Source organism: Dipodomys merriami, unplaced genomic scaffold (genome assembly GCF_024711535.1).
Source record: "Dipodomys merriami isolate MVZ:Mamm:240054 unplaced genomic scaffold, mDipMer1.0.p SCAF_2, whole genome shotgun sequence".
Lineage (NCBI taxonomy): Eukaryota > Metazoa > Chordata > Mammalia > Rodentia > Heteromyidae > Dipodomys > Dipodomys merriami.
In genome coordinates, this window is record NW_027203381.1 from 72386134 (window position 1) to 72404170 (window position 18037).

General features: G+C 47.2%; 1 protein-coding gene across 2 annotated transcripts in view; it reads left to right on the forward strand.

Moving 5' to 3' along the window:
• The window catches only part of Sema5b (semaphorin 5B), a 44897-nt gene that overhangs the window by 20552 nt on the left and 6308 nt on the right, over nt 1-18037 (forward strand). For both annotated transcript variants that reach the window (XM_070030066.1, XM_070030065.1), the window contains exons 4-11: nt 6455-6517; nt 6778-6876; nt 7614-7827; nt 8498-8783; nt 9249-9384; nt 10787-10994; nt 11138-11345; nt 17825-17942. In XM_070030066.1, the coding sequence (XP_069886167.1) occupies nt 6455-6517; nt 6778-6876; nt 7614-7827; nt 8498-8783; nt 9249-9384; nt 10787-10994; nt 11138-11345; nt 17825-17942 (1332 nt within the window). The remainder of the gene's footprint in view (nt 1-6454; nt 6518-6777; nt 6877-7613; nt 7828-8497; nt 8784-9248; nt 9385-10786; nt 10995-11137; nt 11346-17824; nt 17943-18037) is intronic.

Below are 18037 nucleotides of genomic sequence, written 5' to 3' on the forward strand. Positions count from 1 at the left end.
GTCAAGTGGATGACCTCCAACTTTGATGCAGCCAGCTGTCAGAACACATGACTGCCACTGAAAAGAACATTGTTTTCTATAAAGAACAGATGGAAGTCCTGGATAAACTGTATCGGGAGAAAGACGAGTGTGTCAGCCAACTGTCCCTGGAGAAGAAGGAGAAGAAGAAGGAGGAGCTGAAGGAGCTTCTGCTGTGCCTTGCAGGTGAAGGCACAGGATGCCAGAACAAGATGCTGGCAGCCGCCCAGACCCCTGCTGCTGAGGATACCTCACACCTTTCTGGACCCATGAAAATGGAAGTCATGGAGGAACAGCAATGTTTTGAAGACTTGCAACCTGAAGAAAACTTGAAACCTGTTCATGGAGAGGCTGGGGTGCCTGGATCCCTGGACAACCCCACTGCAGAGCCTATTGTGCTGCTGCTGCCTGGAATCCAGCCCATGAAGAGCCTGAAGGCTTGGGCAAGTCCTGCCTCCCTTCCTTCTACCAGACTGATACAAAAGATGCATTTGGGATAATAATATCTAAAAACCTAGCTACTATCCTCTAAAACAGACTTTGAGGCATGACAATTGGGTACCATTCTTCCAGGCCCAATTACTGTAGAATGGAAAGCAGGAAATGAGTAACTGTAGGCCAGATAAAGCAGAGGCTGCTGGGAGGTGCTTCAAACGCTAGGGACATCCAACAACCCGCTGGTTTCAGGGAAGGGGCCACGTGAGGGTTAATACAGAATCAATTAGAGATGTGCTGCAATAACAAAATTGGGTGCAGAATTGTAATGCCAAAAGAATATAGAATTCTACATCTATAGAATAACACATTTTCAATACTTTTTCAGTGAAATGTACTGCAATAATATAGGTTGGATATTACTTCTTGCATAAAATATTAAAATTTTAAGGAAATTTAAGTAAAGATTATTTTCAACCTATAATTCTGTACCAAAACAATCAGATGTAAAGAGAGAATTAGCCATGTAATCAAAAATTGATCCATCTGGGAGCCAGTGGCTTATACCTGTAATCCTAGCTACTCAGGAAGCTGAGATCTGAGAATTGTGGTTCAAAGCCATCCAAGATAGTAAAGTCTATCAGACTCTTTATCTCTAGTTAACCACCAAGAGGTCAGAAATGGAGTTGTAGCACAAGTAGTGTAGTGCAGTCTTGAGAATAAAAGCTAAGGGACAATGCCCAGGTCCCGAATTTATGGCATATTCCCACCCCCCTCTTTCTCATTCTCTCTCTCTCTCTCTTTCTCTCTCTCTCTCTCTCTCTCTCTCTCTCTCTCTCTCTCTCTCTCTCTCTCTCTCTCTCTCTCTCTCTCTCTGTCACACAAACACACACACACATACACACACACACACACAAATTGATTTACCATTTTCTTTTTTTTTTAATATTATTTTATTTTATTTGAGAACATACTGTACAGAGGGGCTACAATTACATGGGCAGGATAATGCATACATTTCTTGATTTACCATTTTCACGTAGATACCAGAAAGGTATTCTACTAAAATTAGTCAGTAAATCAAGAAAGATGGAAAAGAGAAGGTAAATCCCAGTTAACAGCCAACAGAAGGCCCCGAGAGCATCTGGTCCACTGACACAGAAAGATGGAGGTTGGGGAATGAAAACACAAATGAAAACAGGTAATTTGAATCATTCATGCATATAATTAGACATTGAATAGATTTGTAAGATCTTTATGACATTCAGAAAGAATCAGTGATGGGTACACACAAATGAAAAAAAGCAAGGCAATTGTTAGTAACAAGAAAAAAAAGAAAGTTTTCCAAGAAAGGAAATCTCCCAAGATTATATGAATTTTGTTGATTCTCGGATGACCATTTACACATTTTTTTTGCTGGTCCTGGGGCTTGAACTCAGGGCCTGAACACTGTCCCTGAACCTCTTTGTACTCATGGCTAGCTCTCTACCACTGGAGCCACAGCACTACTTCCAGCTTTTTCTGAGTAATTTATTGAAGCTAAGAGTCTCACAGACTTTCCTGCCCCAGTGGCTTTGAACTGTGATACTCATATCTCAGCCTCTTAAGTAGCTAGGATTACAGGCATGAGTCACCATCACCCAGCTTTATTTGCACATGTTAATGAATCTGAAATCAGATAATGTACTATTGGAAACATCTTCCAGCCACTATTGATCCAACTTTGGTCCTGTTGAAGTTGTCATGGTTGGGTCAGGTGTGATGTTAGTGGTTAATCCTATTGTTCTGAGTGGACCACAGCAACCCCTTGACCTTATAGTCATTGTAGCATCATATAAAGAAGGAACAAGAATTCTAGTTTGTCAGAACACCTTCTGTGGGAATATTCAGGTGAGAGCAAAGTTCCTGTATCCAAAGTTGAAGAGTGGGATCAGTAGCTTGGAAGAAAGTCCTAGAGACTAGAGTGGATCACTCTAAGAATCCTGCCTGCCAGGTTCTAGTAACTCAGACTTGTAATCCTACCTACTCAGTAGGCTGAGATCTCAGGATTACTGCTTGAAGCCAGCCTGGGCAGGAAAGTCTGTAAGACTCTTATCTTCAGTAAACTACTTAAAAAAAAAAAAAAGGAAATGGAACTGTGGATCAAGTCTAGAGCACTAGCTTTGAGCAAAAGAAGCAAATGAAGCTCAAGGACAGTGCCCAGCCCCTGAGTTCAAACACCCCTCACCTGGCACAAAAATATGAAAAAAAGAAGAAAAATCCTGCTTGTCTGACACTTGGGAAATTAAAAAAGAGATATTCTAAATAAACCAGCAAACAAACATAAAGACAATAACAAAAGCTGGCACTGATGGCTCTGAATAGGAAAATGTTCCTGAGAAGATGAACACTTAATTTAAGGAAGGTTAATGATACTTAATTTTGTTTACCTTGTTAATTTACAAGAACTACCTGTGTGTCATAAAAATATGTCCAAATAAGCTTTCAATAACTTTACATCAAAAACTTAGATAAAAAATTGACAGCATCTTTTCTTTCTTTGTGGCTCATATTACAACTTGATGGTAACTTACATTCAGTGAAATCTGGGGTACTAGCTTGTAGCAGTGAACAATTTTTGCATATTTACAATCATGTAGATACTGATGTTGACTTTAGTTAAAAATATGAGATTATTATAATGGGAGAATAGGAAAAAGGGAGACGTGAGTGTTCTTTAGACTGGTTGAATGAAGAGCGGCACATGGGGAAAATCTTCATCTCTGACAAGGACTCAGATGAGGTCTGAGATGGGCGCCTAGTTTTGGGACATTGGATTAAAGGAAACTGAAAAACAGCTGAAAGAGGTGGAAGTCATTGTCCAAAGGAAAGGGGTTAGGTTATAAAAAGAATAGGTTTCTAGCTTTTTTGGTTCTGTTTTTTTCATATATTTTGAAAAAACTCTGTGCATCATTACCATGACAAAAATAAGTTTTCAAATAAAATGACTCCCAAAAGCCCATTCTGTGCTGTTATCATTACAAACACCCATACTCTTTGGGGGGCCATATGGTGTTAATTGTTGTTCAGAGAATCTGTTCACTGTGACAGGCTGCAAGATGCTGCAGAAAGAGCTGTTCAGCGCTCATGTTAGTGGTCTGGGTTTGCCTCTAGGGTTGTTGCTTACTAGGTGAGTAACCCTGGGCAAATTGCTTAGTCTTTCTGGGCTTAGATTCCTTAACTTTATGTATTCATTCATGTGTGTATGCATGCATGCGTGTGTGTGTGTGTGTGTGTGTGTGTGTGTGTGTGTAGTACCAGTCCTGGGGCTTGGCCTGTCCCTGAGCTTTTTTGTTGCTCATGGCTGGCACTCTACCACTTGAGCTACATCTCTACTTCTGGCTTTTTGGTGGTTAATTGGAGATAACCAATTAACTAGTCTAGCCAATTAAAATAACCTGCTTGGGCTAGCTTAGAACCGAGATCCTCATATCTCAGCTACCTGAGTAGATGGGATTGGAGGCACGAGACACTGGTGCCCAGCAATAAACTTTATCTTCTATTATTAGTGTGTGTGTGTGTGTGTGCGCGCGCGCACATGCGCGCGCCCCAACCTGGGTCTTCAACTTAGGGCCTAGGTGCTGTCTGTTAGCTTTTTAGCTCAAGGCTACCACTCCAGCACTTGAGCCACAGCTTCACATCTGGCTTTTGGGTGGGTTAATTGGAGATAAGAGTCTCATGGACTTTCCTGCCATATATCTTTGAACCATAATCCTCAGATCTCCGCCTTCTAAGTAGCTATGCTTATAGGGGTGAGCCAGTGGTGTTCTGCTGATTCCTCATCTTTAAACAGAGAAAAAGGCTGTATGTTTTACTGGCTGTTTCAAGAATTAAAGAAAGAACTTGTCTCTGGTCCCTGGCACTATGCCTGTCCTATTGTTGCACTCAATGTGACTTTTTTAGTGTGCAACACGCTGCTCCCATAGGATTCCTGTCCCTTCAGGAACAGCTGCCCTTCCATGTGTCCCTATGCTCAGGGATCCCAAGGAGGCCAAAGGGTGAGAAAGGACAGAGTTATTGCTCTTTGTTGCCCTCAGAGGTTATGAGGATTCTTAATAGATTCCCTTTCATGGGTATGACAGTATTCAGTCATTTCTGAGCAGTTCTTTTCTTTTCTTTTTTCTTTTTTTGTCAGTCGTGGGGCATGAACTCTGGGCCTTGGCACTGTCTTTCAGCTCTTCAGCTCAAGGCTAGCGCTGTACCACTTGAGCTATAGCACTACTTCTGGCTTTTCCTGCTTATGTGGTGCTAAGGAATCAGGGCCTCCTGCATGCAAGGCAAGCACTCTACCACTGAGATACCTTCCCAGTCCCATTTCTGAGCAGTTCTGAGTCATTTCCAATCAGATGAAACGTAATAGATGCCATAAGTCATCTTCCTTTTTCTAAGGCTGAGAAGCAGGGCCTTGAGCCCCAAGCTAGCAGGGCAGGACGAACCTAGTCCACTCAAGGGAGGTCTGACCAAAGCTATCCTGCATCTCCTGAACCCAGAGATAGCAGGGGCCAGCTTCCCTCTACCCTGTGCTGGCAGCATCTGCACAGCTGGGAGCAGCTTTGTTAGAAATTCAAAACAGGTGTGGCTGGGAGAACTGCTTGCTCCAGGCTTTGTCTCCAGAACAGGTTAAAGACTCATAGTTATGTATGTGACCCAGACATATAGAACAGCAGGGCTGTTGACATTGCTTAGATAAGACATTGCTTCTCTTCAGAGCTACTCAGAAGGTAAAGAGAGAATAGACTGAAGGGACAGGGAACCTGGATGGCAAACAGCCATCTCCTAATGTCCTGGGCACAGACAAGTTGTATCCCAAAAACTATACTGACAGCCTAGATGCTACAGGGGAAGCAGAGATGCCATGGGAAGGGAAGTTATTGAGGAAAGGGAAATCCTCACCCCTCAGGGCAGTAGAGTAAAGAATAAAATCATGTAGCCATTGCCCTGGCTCTCCCATGAACCATCTGCATGATGGCCACTCAAGCCTAGTTTCTTCAGAGATTAAGAGGAGGAGAGAAACAATACCTGGCAAGGTTGTAGTGGGAAGATTAAATTTCCCATTTCACTTCATTCATTTTTTCTTTTGTGGCAGTATTTAGGTTTGAACTCAGGGCCTCACACTAGCTAGGCTGGTGAGATACCACTGAGCCATGCCCCCAGACGTGTTTTTACTGATTATTTTAGGATAAGGTCTCACTTCCTGAACAGGTATACACCTGAGCATCTGCCTACTTGAGGCTACCCATTGTCATAGGGTTCACAGGCCGTCACCATTGCATCCAGCTTCTCTATGGAGATGGAATGTCGAGGACTTTTCTGCTTAGGCTGGCCTAGAACCCTGATCCTCCCAATCTCATCCTCCCACCTACCTTGGAATGACAGACACATACCACTATGGGTTGAGATGGGGTCTTGTGCAGTTTTCTGACCATGCTGGTCTCCAACCACAATCATCTTGGTCTCAGACTCCCACATAACTATGATCACAGTCATGAACCACTGGCACCTGGCCTAAATCTCCTATTTCTAAGGTTTTAAAAACTATAGCCTTTACAGACACCCTTCCCCATTGGGTACTCATATGAGGGACATCTGACTTTAATGTCAACACATTTCCTGGCCCCCACCAAAGGATCTGGGGTAGTATAAAAGGACTTTCTTGGCCACCTGCAGCTCTCTAGGGCAGCTGTGTGGGATAATGGAGCTTACAAGAGTGGGTACTCTGGGCCTCTGGCCCCAAGTAGAGATGCCAAAGCACTGGACTGAAAGAGCATCTTCTTGTTAAAAGTCTCTGGGGTGAGGGTATCTGGCAGGCCTTCCTGGTCCTCTGATGTAGTAAGCAGAAACCACACTCCGCAGTCTTCTGCTGCTACCTCTCAGCATCCCATCCACTCCAGAAGCCAACCACATCCTGTCTTAGAGGGGAGTGTCAGGAAAAAGCCATGTGATGTCTGTGTTTCTCCCACAGGCCACAGAGTGGGCCTCCAATGAGGACACGCGTCGCTCGTGCCAGAGCAAAGGGAAGACTGAGGTATGTGTCTTTCTGTCCTGGAGGCCCTGTTGCAGATTGCACTAGGTTTGTGGGATAGAGGAGTGTGAGGTCACCTACCCCAGTGGCATGGCCTAGATGAGGGAGGAAAAGAGACACCCCCACCACAGATCCGCAAAGGGGTGTTGTAGGACCTTAGCATGGAGTTGTAGGGGACAGACTCCAGCACTTTACCTGCAGAGTCTCCCTCTCTCTTTCTTTCTCTGTTCTCTCCCACCCCTCTCTCTTTTCTTCCTCCTCAGGAAGAGTGTCAGAACTATGTGCGAGTGTTGATTGTCGCCGGCCGGAAGGTGTTTATGTGTGGCACCAATGCCTTTTCCCCAGTGTGCTCCAGCAGACAGGTGAGTGGGCAAAAGGGCAGGTAAGCTAGAGAGGACACAAGACGAGGTCTCTTGCCTGTTGGAGTGGGACCGAAAAAACAAAAACAAAAACAAAAAGTATGACCAGTTAGCTCTGAATTCCAGGTGAACAATTAATGGTATCTCTGTGTGTGTGTGTGTGTGTGTGTGTGTGTGTGTGTGTTTGTGTGTGTGTGTGTGTGTGTGTGTGTGTGTGTGTGTGTTGGTTGGTACTGGGGCTTCAACTAGGGGTCTCACGCTCCTGGTTGACTTTTTTGGTCAAGGTTGGCACTCTACTCTAAGCTATACTACCACTTCTGGTTTTTTGCTGGTTAATTAGGGATAAAAGTCACAGATTTTCCTTCCTGGGCTGGCTTCAAATCCTGATTCTCAGATCTGAGCCTTCTGAGTAGAAGTATAAGCATGAGCCACGTGTCCAGCCAATAAATGGTATCTTAATATAAGTGTGTCCATGAAATATTTGAGGCATACTTATTTTTTTAAAAAAACAACAACAACACTATTTTCCATCTGGAATTTGAGTTTGGGGGCCCTCTATATTTTATGAGTCCGCTTTGAGGGTCCATCTGTTGGTACAGGGCTTCCTCCTCCATGATGGCAGTTCCCTTTGTGTGTGGGCAGTGGGGAGGATACTGGGGGCGGGGGGGAAGGAGACTAGAGGAAACAACTCTGGGGTGAAAAAGGCATGGAAAAGCATTCCCTTCTCCCATCATGAACAGGTGGGGAACCTCAGCCGGACCATCGAGAAGATCAATGGTGTGGCTCGCTGTCCCTACGACCCGAGACACAACTCCACAGCTGTTATCTCCTCCCAAGGGGAGCTTTATGCAGCCACGGTCATCGACTTCTCAGGTCGGGACCCTGCCATCTATCGTAGCCTGGGCAGTGGGCCACCACTCCGTACTGCCCAGTATAACTCCAAGTGGCTCAATGGTAAGTTGGCACAGCCCGAGATGGTTCTCCCCTCCTTCTGACCCCCGCCAGTGTTCGTTCCTGCTCCATCTATATATGGGGCTCAGGCTTGTTTAGTCACGAAAGGGGCCAAGGTAGGGCAGATGTCTGTTGAAAGACCGGAGCATGTTGGGTGGGCCCCAGATGAAATTACAGATGTCCAGGACATATGAAGGGCAGGATATTTGGAGAAAATGAAATAGAGATTGGTTAGAAAAAGTGGTTAGGGGAAAGAAATTAGGAGAGTGATATGAATGCTCTGCCTCTCCCTCCCTCCCCCTTTGGAGAATCCCCTACTCATCACTAACTAGCTCTGTGGCCTTGAGTAAGCACTTAAATCTCTCTGGGCTGTGATGTTCTCATCTGTAATGTGGTGTCAGTCCTAGCACATATCTCATACATTGTAGTGAGAATTAAGTGGGGGTTCAAGTACTTATGATCATATCTGGTACATAGTGAGTAATGGGTATGAATTATTATTGCTGCACTTAGTAGTGGAGGCGGGAACAGGATTAAAGCCCCTGGGCTGCCAAGTTGGGGGCGGTAGGATGTACATTTGAGAACTGAATGAGTCAAATCCTCCTGACTGTCCTCTATTCTTCCTTGCTGGCCTGACACACACCTTGCTCCTCTTCTGCATCTCCATCTCAAGAGCCAAACTTTGTGGCAGCCTATGACATCGGGCTGTTTGCATACTTCTTCCTGCGGGAGAACGCGGTGGAGCATGACTGTGGGCGCACTGTGTACTCTCGGGTGGCCCGCGTGTGCAAGAATGATGTGGGAGGCCGCTTTCTGCTGGAGGACACATGGACCACTTTCATGAAGGCTCGACTCAACTGCTCCCGCCCCGGCGAGGTCCCTTTCTACTACAATGAGCTGCAGAGTGCCTTCCACCTGCCTGAGCAGGACCTCATCTATGGTGTCTTCACTACCAACGTGTGAGTCCAGGCCCTCTGTCATTCCTTTCCCTTTCCTGCCATGGCAGAGCTTATGCTAGCTTGACGTTGCAGCCTGGTGAGCCCTTGTTTCTTCATGTCTGCATTGCTATGCCTCCTGTACTGGGGGGCTTACCATTCTGGAATGGGTTATGGTTCTATTAATGGGAAGCAGCGTGCCTTGCATGAAGGGGTGGTGGCCCTGGAAGAAGCCCACAGCAGCACCTCTGAGAGGCTTGGGGATTCTCTGTAGTCCTGTCCCAACTCAGTACTTCATGACTCCTGAATGAAGCCAGCAGGCTGTTCTGGCAAACCTGCCACCTCATCCCACTTGACTGCCCTGGAAAACACAGGCTGGGGAATCTCCTTCCTGGAGATCTTACATTGAAGGGCAGGCCTGTTAGCGGGTGTCAGAGGAGGGAGTTGAACCCCAGGGAGAGCAGACACCCACCACCTTTTACCTTTCAGAAATAGCATTGCTGCTTCAGCTGTCTGCGCTTTCAACCTCAGTGCCATCTCCCGGGCTTTCAACGGCCCATTTCGTTACCAGGAGAATCCCAGGGCCACCTGGCTCCCCATCGCCAACCCCATCCCCAATTTCCAGGTATAGCTTCTCTTCCTCTGCCCCCATCCCTAGGTTACCAGCCACAAACGGATCCCCCACTGCTCAACACAGATGAATATCAGGCCTGGCCTGCTGCTCTCAGGCCTAACTTCTGGGTCCATGAGAGTGTGATAATCTCTCAGAGTATGAGTGAGAGGGGATAGTGGTGAGAGAGCTAGTCCACCAGTTCTGAGCTATCTCTAGAAGGGTGGAGAGTTTGAACCTCAGTTCTATGAAGTTTAGGGAACCAGGGGAGCACTACATAAGCAAGTTCTGGCCAGATTTAGGAGTTTTAGCCAAGGTTTTCTCACAGTGTGTCCAGCATGGGCATGAATGCCTAGATGGTCTCTGGGTACACTAGTAGTCTGGAGCTGTGAAAGGCTTTGCAGTCCAGCGATCCTGATCTACATCTAGCCTGACTTTGTGCGAATGTGGTCACCCAATCTCCTTGAGTCTCTTTTTCCTTATCTGGAACAGATAAGGAAATACCAAACAGATAATATTGCATACATATGTACGAAGATTGGTATGCTTAGAATGTCCTAGGTGCCCAAGAAAAAGTGATTGATTGCCTTACAGTTTTGGATTAGGAGACATAAAATCTTTGAGGTGTACAGATACAGGAGAGAGAAAACAGAGATTAGCCCAAGGTGATTATAGGCTCATGCCTGTAATCCTAGCTACTCAGGAGGCTGAGATCTGAGGGTTGAGATTCAAAGCCAACCTGGGCAGGAATGTCCACGAGACTCTTATCTCCAGTTAACCAGGTGGAATTGGAGGTATGGCTCAAGTGATGAGTGCCAACATTGAGTGAAAAAGTCAAGTGAAAGCTGGGGACCCCAAATTCAAGCCCCAGTATCAGCACAAGACAAAGAAAGAGAGAAAGAAAGAGGGGAAGAAGGAAGGAAGGAAGGAAGGAAGGAAGGAAGGAAGGAAGGAAGGAAGGAAGGAAGGAAGGAAGGGAGGGAGGAAGGAAGGGAGGAAGGAAGGAAGGAGGGAACGAGGGAAGGAAGGAGGAAGGAAGGAAGAAAAGGCAGAGGGAGAGGGAGGGAAGAAAGGAGGGAGGGAGAGAAGGATTGACTGATTACAGGGCACTGTTCACCCTCAACTGGAGATAGTCCAGACCTCTTCTCTTCTGCCGCTTCTTTCCCAGCCTTGGCAGGTCTCTGTTCCCCATGTCCCTCCTGTATGTCCCACTTCCAAAGAAGGGCCATCCTTTCCCACGGAAAGGGTTCAGGGGACCAGGCAGGGATGTTGGGGGTAGGGGGGAGAGGGTGTTGGAGAACTGGCATCCCCCCACCCCGTCCAGGCCAGCGGGTGGGAGGGGAGGGCAGCAGGTGCGGCGTGGTGGAAGTGGGCACACGGGAGGCGCTGGGTGACGCCGCTCCCCCGCCCGCGGCAGTGCGGCACCCTGCCCGAGACCGGCCCCAACGAGAACCTGACGGAGCGCAGTCTGCAGGATGCGCAGCGCCTGTTCCTGATGAGCGAGGCCGTGCAGCCGGTGACCCCCGAGCCGTGCGTCACGCAGGACAGCGTGCGCTTCTCACACCTGGTGGTGGACCTGGTGCAGGCCAAGGACACGCTCTACCATGTGCTCTACATCGGCACGGGTGAGCCCGCCCCGGCCCGCCCTGGGCTGCAGGTGGGGAAGCGATTGCCGGGTGGGGCAGAGCGGGGCTTCCAGGTTCCACGGGTTCAAGACCACCTTCTGTGTGCCCCCCTCCCCCCGCCCACTCCACCACCCCACCCCTAGAATCCGGCACTATCCTAAAGGCGCTGTCCACCGCCAGCCGCCACCTCCGCGGCTGCTACCTGGAGGAGCTGCACGTGCTGCCGCCCGCGCGCCGCGAGCCCCTGCGCAGCCTGCGCATCCTGCACAGCGCGCGTGCGCTCTTCGTGGGGCTCAGCGACGGCGTCCTGCGCGTCCCGCTGGAGAGGTGCGCCGCCTACCGCAGCCAGGGGTAAGCCACCCGGGCCGGCACCGAGGGCGTGGCCCGCCCGTGATTGGCAGGTGCGTCCTGCCAGTCACACCTGGAGGTGTGACGCAGCTTTGGAGTCAGGGCCATCCGGGGTGGTCACCCTGCACAGCCTGCAGTTGCATGCCTTTGGACAAGTCATTTAACCTCTCGGAACCGTGGGTTCCTCCTCGCCGAATGTCTTAACCTGCAACACTTTACACGGCCCGGGTTGGGGGCATCGTGGTGGTGGCAATCCCGTGGTTCACGCCTGTCAGCCGTTTCTAGCTTATTTGATTGACTCTGCTCCCTGCGTTTAGGGAGAAGTCCTTGTCTTTGACACAGCAAGCCCTTGTTGCCCAGGTGTGCTTTGAGTCAACTCTAAACTTTTGTCTCTTTTTAGAGGCAAAGAAATCTGGGTGGCAACGCCACGTGGAGGAGGTGCACTGGCTTCACATTGCTTCTGAGATAAAGAATCCATACCACACGGTCAAATGGAGACATCAGTTTGGCACCAGTGACACCACTATTTAGGGGGCAGGGGAAGCAAAGCTGTATTCCAGATTCCTAGCCCTTGAGATTGCCCAGGCTGCATCCTGTCCTCATGATCATCAAAAGCTGGCACGGTCACAGCCACGCAGACTTCTGCAGTCTTTGCCACAGAGACTTCTGGCTGTGCCATCTGTCTGTCTGAGAGATCTGAGAGACAAATGTTACCCACTCTGCCAAGGGTTGTTCTTTAGCCAGTGTGCTGGGAGCTGGGCAGGGAGGAGGGCTGGATGGAGGCTGCATGGAGGTAGTATGGCAGCCCAGGCAGGGCAGGGCAGAGGGTTGACACTTAAATATCCATCAGCCTGGACTCATGGTTCTGCCAATGAAACAATATTTACAAAGCCCTACTATGTTCAGGGCACTTTTGCAGGGTTGTTGATGTAAAAGGAGGCAAGATGAACAAGCCACAGAGCTTGGATGTCTGGTAACCTGTAGCTACCATGTGGGGAGAGACCAATGTGTATAGTGGGAAGGATTCATGTACTGAAATTAAGCATACCTTGGGATCCATCTCCATTCCATCATCCCCCCAGCTGTATTATCTTGAGCATATTACTTAACCTTTTTGAGCCTCAGTTCTCTTAACAGAAAAATAGGGGGAAATTGGTGGAACAAATGATGTTGCGTTTAGGCAGAGTTTGTAAGGATTGAGGATGGTATTTGTGACATGCCTAGTCTAGCAAATCATAAGCAGTAGCTAGTGTCTTTATTCCTTTTTAAAAAAATTTCCAATCACATTTAGGAGCAGCCCAGCCTCCTGGGTTCTGTGGAGTCTCAGGATCTGTGATGTTGAATGCAGATAGCACTGCCTGGCAATGAATCATGGGGCTAGTAGCTGCTGACAGCTTTTCCCTCATCTCTTGTGTTCTTCTTTAACATTTGTGTTGTTATTAAACATTTCACATATGCCTTGTTCTCAAAGATGTCATAAATCCTTAAAGGCAAACCCAGTGGCCCAAGATTATTTATACCCCATCAGGGAGTCTTACCCAGCTCAAAGTACAAAGTGGTCTGCCGCACAGGACCGATCCTTCAGTTGACTAATTATTTAGCTCAGAAGGAGGTTAGTAAAGAAGAGGTCTGGGGAATGGCTGGCTATTTCTATTTTTATTTTTCATGACAAGGTCTTGCTATGTAGCCCAGGCTGGCCTCAATCTTGCAATCCTCTTACCTCAGTCTCTTCACTGCTGGAATTACAGGTGTGCACCATCATACTTGGCATGGCATAGGGAATGGGCTTGGAAAATAGATGGAAGGCCAGCTAAGAAAGCTAAGAGAAGAATTTGACTTTAATTCTGTGGCTGTGGGTGCAAAGTGCTTGTGAAGCAGTGAGGTGAAGTCTCAGGCTGCATGGAATGGTGTTTTACTATGACCGGTTGGACAGTGGCTAGCAGTCTTGATGTGGGCAGCTGACTCCCAACACAGTTCTGCAGAGGGGACAAGGAGGTTGGTATTGTGTTCAGTGCACACGTACCATGGAGTAAGGTGTCAGGAAGTTGGTTGTATTCTGACACTTTTGTCCTTTCTTGTTTCATGAGTTTGGGATAGGAGCTTGGAATGGATAATGAAATCCTTGCCAGGTGGATCTAAAATTTATAAAAACGCAAAGTCACATTATTACAAGGTTAATAAAATGACACAAGCAGGTATGCGCAGCCAGCATTCATTCCAGGTGTCTGAAAGCTAACTGCCAATCATAATATATAAGAATTTGTACTATCGTGAGATGTGTGCCACAGGGTATTATTGTGTCCTGAGAGAGACATTTCATGCATATGTCTTCATCCTCGCCAAAGCTGGCATGAGGAGAAGGATGGATGAGCAGAGAGCAGCCATTAGGTTTCCTCTTCTGATCAGGGAGTTATTTCCAGCTGTCTTCTTCCACTCAGGCAAATCTCAGCACTATAGGGCCTAGCCAAGACTCTGGTCTGGCCAAAGACAAGCAGGGCACACATGAGGAACAGCCAAGAGAACGAACCATTGTTGGGTTCCATGAAGCAGTTGCTCAGTGCATGAATCATCTCATTTTTCTGTCTAGCAGGCCTTTTGCCCTGTCGTTCAGAGGGTGTCCTGAACATCAGCTCATTCACAGGTCCTCTTGCTTGTCCTGAAAGAGCAGAAAGGTCCATGCTTATTTAGCATCTCCTCTCAGTCAAGCCCCTGATACTTCCTCAGGGTTAAGTAATCACCATTTTCTCTCAAGCACCAGGGTGGCCTTTCCATACTGGATGGATAGCTCCTATGGTGAGGTGGTCACTGCAAGGAGCTGGAATCTGTCTGCTCACATCTCTACCATCCATCTCCATTCTACCTGCAAGCCCATGGGATAAACCTGTTCACTTTTGTAATGGCTGCTTGAGACAATACAGTAAAAAAAAAAAAAAGGTGATTTATTCTTGTCTGGATGGCTCCTTTTATGAAAAGAACTCCAGCTTCTATAGTCAAAAGCAAACTGTAACTCTGTTCAGCCTGGAGCTTTCATTTTCTTAAGCGTGTTCCCCTGTTCTGTTATCTTTGAAGCACCTTTTGGCAGATGAGAGAGTGATCCACTTGAACCAGGATAACAGTGATCCCCTTTAGTTGGTAACAGCAAGAAAGCATAGACACTATAGGGAGTCTCAGGCTGACAGGGGCAGAGACAGGGGCAGGAGCAGCAGGGCAGGAGAATCCGATCTCCTCTTCCTTCTTTGGGGCTTAAACGACACAGGAGAGAATGAAGGGGCCTTAAAGGGGAGGCTGGGGCCAGCCTCCAATCTTTCTTCCTTCTTTTCCTATTCTCTCACTGATTGGAAAAACAAGGCATTTTGTCACTTGGCTCGGGTTCCTGACAAAAGTGGCCCTGGAACAGCAGTTCCCAACTGTGGCTCATCACTGGAGTCACGGAGCATGAGGGTGGGGTACTATTTACAAATTCTAGTGTCTGGGCCTCTTCTAGTCCCCAAAGGCCCAAAGGTAGGTAAGCTGTTTGTTCTGTTAGCTTAAGAGTTTTGAAAGGTGCCCAGGAAATTCTGATTTGCAGTGAAGACCTTGAACAACTTCTCTAGAACTAGTTAGGCCCTGAGGAGTAAGTAGCACAAAGCAGCCTGGCTTCCTCCAGAATCTTTTTTTTCTGCTTTAGTCTTATAGAAGCAGAGGCAAATTTTCTGTCCTTAACTATTTACTGGCCAGCACTTGTTTTTGGTGGGTAGAGTCATATCTCATTATTATCCATTAGAAGTCATGGTTAATTCTTTCTTGCCTAGTGAATTTACTGCATTTATCAATACCCTATCAGTTGCCTCTTGAATTTTGATGTCCCTTTTTGGAGGGTAGGGAGAAATAAACTCAGGTATGGGCTTTGATTTCTGCTCAGTTGACTATGATAGCAGTCTTCTTGGTCTAAACATCTGCCGTTCAGCAGAATCTCAAAGCCATGCTGGCTGGAACTTCTGTGCACATGGATTATATTGAGCCCCATGATGTCTGCTTTGATAGCTTCTGCTGTTGAAACACCATTGGATCAAACTGTTAACCCCGGAGGAAAATGGAAGCACACTTTCATTGTATGGCTCACGCAAATTGTCCTTTGAGTGAGTAATATAGAAACAGCAACAGGTGTTTTGGATTCCTTGGTAGACCAGAGTATTGTTATTGAGGTTCGCTAAGGGTGCCAAGCATCACTTCACTTATATAAGATCATTGGTCTAAGCTACTCAGTGGCACATGCCTTCAATGCCAGCCACTCAAAAGGCAGAAATAGGAGGATCACTATTCCAGGCTAGCATCAGGGGAGGGGAAAATTTAGCTAGATTCTACCTCAAAAAGAAGCTTTCAATGGTGGCTCCGTGCCTCACATGTGGTGCCCAGCAGGAGGCAGAGGCAGGAGGATTATGGTTTGAGGCCAGCCTTGGCAAAGTTAGTTCAATGAGACACCCTGTCTGAAACACAAACTAAAAGCAACACGGAATGGGTGGTGGAGCTAGAGGTAGAGGAAAAAAGATCATGAGTTAGCCTAGTACAGAGGGCAATATTGTTTTCTTCAGTCCCTTCAAGACATCATAAGGCTTCTCACTGAAATTCTTTTATCTCTAGGGCCCATAACCTGTTGAGCATACTGAAAATAAAGAACTCATCTGACAGGAGACTATATTGAAGTCTCAAGAGAAAAGTCAGCATCCATCCTGGAGCCATGCAAAGCTAAACCTGGGGCTCTTGTCTCTATCCCCATATTTGCCAGCATCTTAGGCCCCTTTGGCCAGGGGAAAATCCCTCAGCATGGTTACTTAATGACATGGACTCTCCTAATGGTCACCCCTACCTTCTTTTCAGTCCAGACTATCTTCTCAGGTGTATTTTCACACCTGCCCCCTTGCTTTCTATATCCTCTCCAGGAGATCTGGTCACGGAGGGGAAAGCTGAAGGAAGGGGTAGAAGAGATCAGGCATCCTGTGGGACGGGCAGGGGGTTCTCTAAGGGTTGGAATGTCCCTTGTTCCATCTCCAGGTTTGGATACCCTTCTTTATTTAACAAGGGACAGCCAATCTTAACTCCATAATCCCCACAATAGTCTGCCTTAAAGTCCTGCTAGGGGAAATTAATATTTCTTATTTCAAAATGTAAAGGACACATTATATGATTAAATCAAAAGAAGTGAAGGAAGAAAGGAATCCTGGAACATGAGAAGTGAGGGCATCTGGGGCATGCATTGATGTGTGAACCATTATCTTTTGTTGGCCACTATAGAGAAACCAACTGTGAGATCAGGAAATGGGGGACCTGGGATGTGACCTTCTTCTGGCAGCTGAGCTTATTCATATGCTACTAAGGCACTGGACTCTGCTTTTTTTCCCTACTGAACAGCTTGCACTGTGTACCTTACACTGTACCCAAGCCTCACATCTGACCTGGGTTTTGCAGGATGGGCCCACATTCACTTATGGTGTGAAGTTAGATATGACGCCAGCTGTAAGGCAGATGGTGAGAGAAGCTTAGGTCTGGCCCCAGCTCTATCTAGTACAGTTTGTGTGATCGCAGAGGAAAACTAGTCTCTCCTCTCCTTTATACAATAAAAAGCCTGCATTACAAATACCAGTGACTCTCACCTTGGCTCCCTTTTGAATCGCCCAGAGTTTTAAAAATCACCCTACCATTCTTGTCCAGGTATGGATTTTTAAAGGCTTTTCTGGAGATTCTCATGTGAGCCAGAGTCAAGAATTCTCCCCTCTCCCCCATTTTTTGGTGTCAGTCATGGGTCTTGAACTCGAGGTCTGGGCACTGTCCCTAAACTTTTGTGCTCAAGGCTAGTGATTTACCACTTTAGCTATAGCTCCACTTCTGTGTGTGTGTGTGTGTGTGTGTGTGTGTGTGTGTGTGTGTGTGTGTGTGTGTGTGTGTGTGTGTGTGTGTGTGTGTGTAACTGGAGGTAAGGGTCTCATAGACTTTTCAGCCTGGGCTGGCTTCAGACCATGATCGTCAGATCTCAGCCTCCTGAGTACTAGGATTACAGGCGTGAGCCACCAGCACCAAGCTGAGAACCACTTTTAAGGTGTTCTCCATATGTAATCAGAGAATCTGACAATCAGGAGCTCTTTGAATTTTTCTATGGCCCATATTTCCTGTGGCCCTGTATAAGGACTACGAAGTACTCATTCTCGGGGAAAGCAGGTCAGTCTCTTGGTTAAGTTACAGTTTCTGGAGGGTTTGTAGACCTTGGTGGCTCTTTGGTTTCCTCTATAAATCTGGAGATGATGATGCACACACTTCACTGGATGCTACATTCATTAATTCATGCTTGTAAAGTGCTTAAAATGATACTGGACACACAGCAAGTTATGGGGGGGGCAACTGGACGGGAAGGGGTACCTGGAGGGGTATGTTCAGGTATGTTGTTGAGATGAAGCTGAGACTGGTAAGCCAATGGGCTTGGTTAAGTCTCAGGACCTCCATCTTGGCAGGACATGCCTAGGGGCACGAGACCCATACTGCGGCTGGGATGGGAAGCAGCAGCGTTGCAGCACACTTGAGGACAGTACCAACATGAGCCTCTGGACCCAGAACATCACAGCCTGTCCTGTGAGAAACCCTTCATGTCCCTTTCCTCTTCAGCCCTTCCCTTCAATCCTAGCATAATTCCCCAAGTCCCCCTCTGGGTCTCTTTCTACCCCTGT